Genomic DNA, 7,998 nt, shown 5'->3' on the forward strand with positions numbered 1-7,998 from the left:
GGTGTTCATAGAATGCGTTTATAAAGGATTCTGCGGTCTGGGCCGTATTTTCCACAGGCCCGGGGGCTTTGAAGGATTCCACCTCAGTTTTGAGGAGTGTAAAATTTGCTTTAGAGAAGTTTTTCACTGTGGTTTTCTGGGCAGGGGTTGGGGTCGGGGTGTGAATATCCAGTGAGATTAGTTTATGGTCTGATCTTACCAGTGAGGGATACACTTCTGGTCTGGAGCACAGAGTCCCCATGTTGGTGATGATCAGGTCCAGTATGTTTTCCCCTCTTGTTGGAGTGGTAACAAGTTGTTCCATAGCATTTGAGTTTATAAATTCTAGGAACCTTTGGGCTAGGGTGTTGGAGCTAGAGTAATACTGTTATTGTCCAGAAAATTTACAGAGAAACTTGTAGCGTAGAAAGACTTGCCTCCCTGACTGCAGTTGAAATACGTCCCAATGCATCAGTCTGCTCTCCATGTCGACAAAAATTAATAACATGAGAGATGTGCACACCGTGTATGCCTGCTCAGCATAGGACATTACTATAACCTAGTAATCTACGATATGATGAGCAGTAATACACGGTGTGCACAATCCCTCACACTATATTTATTTACATTTGTTGACAATAAGAGCAGACTGATGAGATGAGGACCCGTTTTAGCTGCAGCCATGGAGTTATTGCAGAAACAAAAATATGTTTACATTTCAAAAAGTTAGAGAAGAGTGTCAATATAAAGAAATAGTATTTAAAGTAAATAGCATCAGAAAAATGCTACGCATTGCCCGAACTGTATTAGTGTATGTGTGTGGGCACACAATAATGAATAGTGGAATTCTCTATAAAGGTAGTGCGTGATGTTTAGAAGACGGTTGTACTGTCAGTAAAAACTGGAGTAATATGAGGAGAGCATTTGGCTGAAAAGGCAATGGTTTGATTTCCCATCATGTAAGAAACTTAGTAATTCAGATGGGAGGTGCGGGAGAGAATGACCTGAAAGTGGAGAAGTGTTGTGACGTGAGATTAGAACAGCATAAGTCACTGTGGTGTTTCAAGCAAGTGTAGTAGGTAAATGAACTAAGAATATATGCAGAGGTGGTATGAGCTGCCAAACAGTATTAGTTGGAATGCTCAAGTTACTGGCAGAGTTTAAAGCAGTTGCATGTTTCTCTTTTTTCCTAGGAGGCTTAACAGCTTTCTTCTGAAATAACTTAGCACAGAAAGTATTTAAAGTTGTTAGTGAGCCCTACAGAGTTGGTACAATAACGGAGAAAGGATGGCCTGTAGATGAAAGATTTTTGCAGACGTGCCAAGTTCAGGTGAGCCATTTGCACAGCCAAGAGTGATTGGAAGACGAAATGGCAGATTTGATTTATAGAATTATCTTTTACTTTTATTATACGCAAGTATTACTTTAGTGCCAGATTACGAAATAGCACGATGCGGGTTTTGGGCGGGGCTTGCTACTGCGCATCTGGTGAGGCCCTCAAGTAAAATATCGCAATCAGGGTGCCCGGAAATAACACGTTCATTAATTAACGTATTTTGACATGTTAAAGTTAAACATTGACAATCAATATTCATTCCGGCACATAAATGAATAGTTGTGCAGCTGCTCCATTGCCAGACTGGAGGCGTGGTTGGGGCGGGATTTGCTACTGCGCGGTGCTAATCTAATATGCCCGTTTAATATCAAGAAGTTTCTAAGAAACCACGAACCTTTAGTCCAAACCTTTTGGTCTACCCGAGGGTTCCTAGCCACCTCTCCGTTTTTTTTTTTAATTGTATTGCCCTCTCAGGGGGGGTCAGCCTTATGCTGACAGGAAAACTCTGAAGGGCTTCTAGTCCAAACGGTACCCTGAAGCCGGCTAACCTAACATCTTTGGTAGGAAGAAATCAAGTCACTCAGACCTGCGTGTCAGAATGCACAGCCTTCATACAATGCTCGTTAATGCAAAGTCTGTCACTTAAAATCAAACACAAAGTGAATCCCAAGACGAGCTTGAACGTGAACCGCCCTTCAAACTTAATACACGCACACGATGTACGTGGGCGCAGCGCGTTGATCGTCTTACAAATCGGGTGGCCGTGGCTCTCTCATAGACTAACTTTTTTCTAAAACGCTGTGTTAGGTCGTGTTTTTAGGATTTTAAATGGCTGCAAGAGTGCAGGCTAAGCCACCATGTCCCATCCGCGGTAAAGCACGATGTGGTACTTAGATTCCGCACCCGGCAGAGGTGGGGCAATGCTAACAGTGCCCGCACCCGGCAGAGGTGGGGCAATGCTAACAGTGCCCGCACCCGGCAGAGGTGGGGCAATGCTAACAGTGCCCGCACCCGGCAGAGGTGGGGCAATGCTAAGTGCCCGACGACCCAGAACAGTTACAAGGCCAATCTGGTACGCGTGCGAGGGCCCACTAAAAAAAAAAAAAACACCGTTGCAATTTCATACTACACCTTCTCAGATCCTGTTCCACCATTTGCGTGACATCCTATATTCTCTGAGTACAATTTAAATACGCGTCAAAAAGCAGTCCTAAATCAAATAAATTTCAATACAGATAACACGGAAGGTTTACAGTCAGCTCTACCATAGTTAACTCCGAAACATATTTAGTCGTAGTTGCTATTTAATCGGTCACTGTTGGATGGAAACTCAATCCCAATCAACACGTGACGGCATACATATATGAACCACGTGTATGGTCGTGCATAACCAGGGGAAGCTGTTTGCACCACGAAACCCTATTTACTAAAACGAATACCCCGCTGGAACCCATTAGTCACATTTTTCAAAAGTACGTGAAGTGCTAATAAATCAAATAAACTTTAATCGTCGAGCCGTTCAAGTATTCTGATGCGATGGTGTTACAGCCATTATTATGGTACCCTTGTAAAACAGGGCCATTGTAAAAACTTTGCAATTTAATTAACCTCTGATCGGAGTTGTACATTAGAAAGTACAACTCTCTTAAAACTACAACCTCAATGGGCCTGCCCAACCACGGGAAAACCAATAACGCAAACTCACAATCACAGCATACAATCATGTGCGCAGTTAGACGTAAATTATCACCACCGACACACTAATAAAAATACACTCCCAAAAATAATATACTTTCATTACACTACTTACCATCTTTAATGAGATAGCAACGTGGTAAAGCTAAACCTCCACACGTCTTAAAGTTCCAATTACCCAACAGGCTCTGCGTCAAATAGCCACACCTTTAGACGTACTCTCCTCCTCCTCCTGTTTTTCTCCAAAAAAAAAAAAAACACCCGAATTTTCTGTAATAATTTATGTTTGGTTGAGCGGCGTTTCGAAAGACATGCGTGAATGGGCGTCCCTTCGCTGCACGTTGGGCATCGAGCTGGCAACTCGGCACCCTAAATATCTACAGCCAATCATTAGCGGACTGGAGTTCCGCTGTGGCGACCCCCTAACCGGGAAAAGCTGAAAGACAAAGAACCGCTACCCACAGCCACTTTTTCCCATTTTTGTACAGAGAGTTGGCGCCTTCAACAGCGGCAATCATCTATATAGCTAAGGTTTACACTGTAGGCCCAGAAGTAGGGACATATTTTAAACGGCGCCTTCAACAGCGACAATCATCTATATAGCTAAGGTTTACACTGTCGGCCCAGAAGTAGGGACATATTTTAAACCATGTTCATATGAACTTAAAACGTTGCTAGTCTGTTTTAACATACCTCTCAAGTGTACCTCATTACGGGGAACGTAACTCATTTGGGGTCTTAAAAAGTTAATGTTCCTTAAAGTTCCACATTGAAAGAGTCTATCACACATTCAGTGTTAGGAATTTTTTAAGTGAAATCCATAGTAAATAGAAATTAATCATATTAATTCATTAAAGGATCTTCTTTATAAGTAAAACCAGCATATTTTAACCATCCTATGACCTTCCTAGTTGAAGCTGTTAGTAAGCCATTCGTATGTGTTCCACATTTTACCCATTTGTTCCACATTATGAAGGCGAGTGTTCCTCATTTTGGAGATGGAAGGTTGAGTGCTATTAGAATAACAGGATTGTTAGCATGAATTTTCTGAAGGATATGAAGTCTATAACTGAAATGTCTGTCATTATTTAGTGACTTCAGCCCTCAGTAATTTGTCAGAAAATCACATTCTATGGCGAACAGACTGAGGCCAAAGTGGTTAGAAAAACATTTTATATAGCCCACCTAATCATGAAGGGATTCACATCTAGATCAGGGGAGGTCATCGTGCCTCTTTACTCATCCTTCATCAGGCCCATAATTGAGTACAATGCCCCTTTTGGGATGTACCTTACCAGACACCTGCAGCAACTGGAAAGACCCCAAAAGTACCTCACCAAGAGGATCAAAGGGCTCAAACAGATGCCATATGCTGCCCGGTTAAAGAAACTCCAGCTCTCTACTCAGTGGCATACCGCCTGTTCAGAGGCGATCTGTGCCTGACGTATAAAGCCATGTCCAACCCAGAATTAATGGACATGCTGCACCTCAGAAAATCCAAATCCCATCGAGCTACGCGCTCGAGAGACTTGAACCTCAGCACTGAAATAAATAGGACATGCTGGAGGGACAGATTCATAACCTGGAGGCTTCCTTCATTCTGGAATAAAATCCCAGTCCAGGTTAGGCAGAGTCCCTCATTGACTCTCTTCAAGAGGAATCTTGATGAGTGGATAGGAGATCGTAGGTTTACCCCGGGTATCACTTCTGTGTCACTGTTAGACAGAGGCACAGTATACTAACCTCGAAAAAGGGCATAGCAAAATAAATTTAAAATGGGTGGCGAAAGCCAAACACATTCTGGCTAGGCTTATAAATGCCCTAGGGCAGATAGCCTAGTATGAACCTATGAACCTATAAAATATGAGGCAAAAATCTGGACAGTTGAGAGGTATGGGTCTTGCACTATGGCCAATTTACAGTGCCCAGTTCCACCTACTGCATGTCTTTGGAATGTGGGAGGAAACCCACTTGAACATGGAAGATGTGCAGAGTCCTCACAGACGGCACCCCAGCCGAGGATCAAACCAGGGAACCCATATTTGTGTCACTGCTGCTGGACCAACAAGAGCTTCTGGACAGATAAAACTTGATTTTTCTCTTAAAAGCGTTATCTTTTCAGCTAGGAAATCCACAGTATGATGGTTAAGATCAAACAGATCTAACTACAGAAAAGCTCCCTTCTTAGGTACTGTTAGAGTTACAGAAGTCATCATCATCATCTTTCAGCTGTTCCCGTTAGGGGTCATCACAGCGGATCATCTGTTTCCATTTCTTCCTGCCCTCTGCATCTTGCTCTGTCACACCAACCACCTGCATGTCCTCTCTCACCACATCCATAAACCTCCTGCCTTCGGCCATGCCTTCCACCTCCTCTGGCCAACAGTAGCCCAATTTCCGCCAGCACCCTGTTGGCTAACAGTACTGGTGGCGGTCGTTGTTAATCTGGGCCTCGACCGATCCGGTATGTAAATTTTTTTGGTGTCTGCATGAATAATTTGGCCAAGTTTTATGCTGGATGCCCTTCCTGATGCAACCCTCCCCATTTATCCGGGCTTGGGACCGGCACAAAGAAATGCACTGGCTTGTGCATTACCAGTGGCTGGGTTGTTAGAGTTACAGAAGTGAAAAAATAATTAATGTTAGCACTCATTTGGGACTTGAACTCAAGACCTCTAAGCATCTTAGCCTTTCAGCTAGGAAACCCCTGTATGGTGATGAAGACCACATTACAAACGCATGCACACACAAGCACAGAGAAAGTCCTCTGGCTAGACTTTGCAGAATCATAGTTAATGCTAGCTGTCATTTGAGACTTGAACCCAAAATCTCCAACATGCCATGGTGGTGTCACTGCTGCTGGACAAACAACGGTGAAGGTGTAGCCTGCTATTTTTGCAATCAGTGCCATTCCCCCAATTTGGCATCCTCTTCATAAAAAGCTCCTCTCCTCAGATTTCAGAAAAAAACTTTTCTTCTTTTAAACTGTAGCAAACTGCATCTGCTACAGTTTATGCTCCATGTGGATCGTTACAGTACTTCACTTCTGAGTGCAAATGCAATACAAGCTTTCCTGAATGTCAGTAATGCACTGAAGACACAGAGCACTTCAGTTCTGACTGAAAAAGCAATACCAACATCCATTTCTGATGCTGATAATGCATCAAAGACCCATCAGGATCTGAAGCTCATGCCCCCTAATACTTTGTGTCTGGAATGGCTGCTATCTGCCCCACACTAGCTATGTCTCTGAACAAACACCTCTGGGGATGCATATTTTTGTGTTATTTTTCAATAAATGCTGACAACTATGCAAAGATTTACCATCTGATTTGCAAGCACAATTGCAAAACAGCATTTGCAAACACAACTGTGTAACAACGAATAAAAGTTTGACAGAAGGAAAACTAAAATGATGATTCTGAAAATCTCATACCAAGATTCCATACAGTGAAAAATTTTAAAGCCTTGCATAGCAATTAGATAAAATAAATAGAAGAACTCTTACACTGAAGTACATTGCCAAACACATAATTATCAAATGATAATGTAAAATTTAGGCTAAAAATGTGGCTGCACATTTTATAAATGAAGTAAAGTGCTTAGAAGTGTGTGTGTGGTGCAGGTATTACCGCACATCCAGGGCATGTAATGCTATCAACATCCCTGGGTGTGCAGTAATGCCTATACCATACAAATCATATTGTTTCTTTTTGCATATATGTGCAAGGAACACTGACCAAACAGACTTCTAATTATCTGTGCCTTAGATGTGTCCCATAAGTGGAAGAAAACTAGTGCTGATTACCCAAATATTTCTCCAGTTTCTCCCTCACACCCTTCAAAATTGTGCTGGCAGACAATTTACTTTCTCAATACTAACTCTGATTTGTAGTGGAAGAAGACACTTGCAGTTAGCTTCTGAATATCTTTACCAAAAAGCACAAAATACTTTTCAAAAATAAAACTATTAACATGGAAATAGTAAACATAAGGGATCCACTACAAAGCTGGTAAACCATAAAATGCTTTTTATACAATATTTTGAGAAAATGCCTAGCCAAAGCTTAACATTTTGAGCTTACATTTTCACCATAACAGTTATGGGCCACAACCACCTGAATTTGCACAGTTTGGATTCAGTATCTGATTTGTGCAAACATTTCCAAAACTGCATTTACAAATGAAATTGCAAAATAGCACAGAATGGTTAGACAGGTGAGTCCCTAAAATGATTGCCTAAAAACTTCACACCAAAATTGCCACAAAGATACAAAAATAAAATGCACAACAATCCATTTGTTAGAATGAGCAAAACTTTTTTTTACCATTATTGTCAATAAATATCCATAACTGCATTCTGAGTGCACATGTTCAACATACCATCAACGGACTATTGCCACCTGAGCCATGACACCAAATTTTTGCAGCTCAGATCTAAAAGTACAATTTATGAAAACAACTACAAGGTGATAAACTAAAAATTATCAAGTTACCCACCATGGGATAAATGCTCCATCGCCAATAAAGCACAAAAATACTGTAGTAAATAAAAACACTCAGGAGCAACCCAACACAGAGTATCGTTTCCAGCATGTAACAATCTACTCAAGACATTGTCTCCATGAAGAAAACTAAATATTATAAGGCTGAGACAAATGAATAGCTTCCAAGTAAATTCCAAGTAGATTCCAAGAATAAAATCCTTTATTTAAGACACGTGTAGAGGTAAGCGCTTTCGCCAAGAGGCAAAGCGCTTACCTCTACACGTGTCTTAAATAAAGGATTTTATTTTATGCCTCTTGGCGAAAGCATTTACCTCTACACATGTCTTAAATAAAGGATTTTATTCTTGGAATCTACTTGGAATTTACTTGGAAGCTATTCATTTGGCTCAACCTTATAATATTTAGTTTTATTCATGGAGACAATGCCTTGAGTGGATTGTTACAACTACAAGGTGATATTTATAAACAGATTTGCACAGT

The 7,998-nt window shown here is 41.3% G+C and overlaps 1 protein-coding gene across 2 annotated transcripts in view; it reads right to left on the reverse strand.

The window, feature by feature from the left end:
• Positions 1-3,224, reverse strand: part of NOP56 (NOP56 ribonucleoprotein) — a 200,517-nt gene extending 197,293 nt beyond the window's left edge. The window contains exon 1 of one of the 2 annotated variants that reach the window (XM_044063996.1): positions 3,126-3,224. In XM_044063996.1, the coding sequence (XP_043919931.1) occupies positions 3,126-3,128 (3 nt within the window). In that variant the 5' untranslated portion in view covers positions 3,129-3,224. Of the gene's footprint in view, positions 1-2,446; positions 2,570-3,125 lie in introns of those variants that run through there. The other variant, XM_044063997.1, reaches the window with a different exon arrangement.
• Positions 3,225-7,998: the final 4,774 nt, after the last annotated feature.

The sequence above is a fragment of the Protopterus annectens genome, chromosome 2.part2 (assembly GCF_019279795.1).
Source record: "Protopterus annectens isolate FY-2018-M chromosome 2.part2, PAN1.0, whole genome shotgun sequence".
In the NCBI taxonomy this organism is placed as follows: domain Eukaryota; kingdom Metazoa; phylum Chordata; order Ceratodontiformes; family Protopteridae; genus Protopterus; species Protopterus annectens.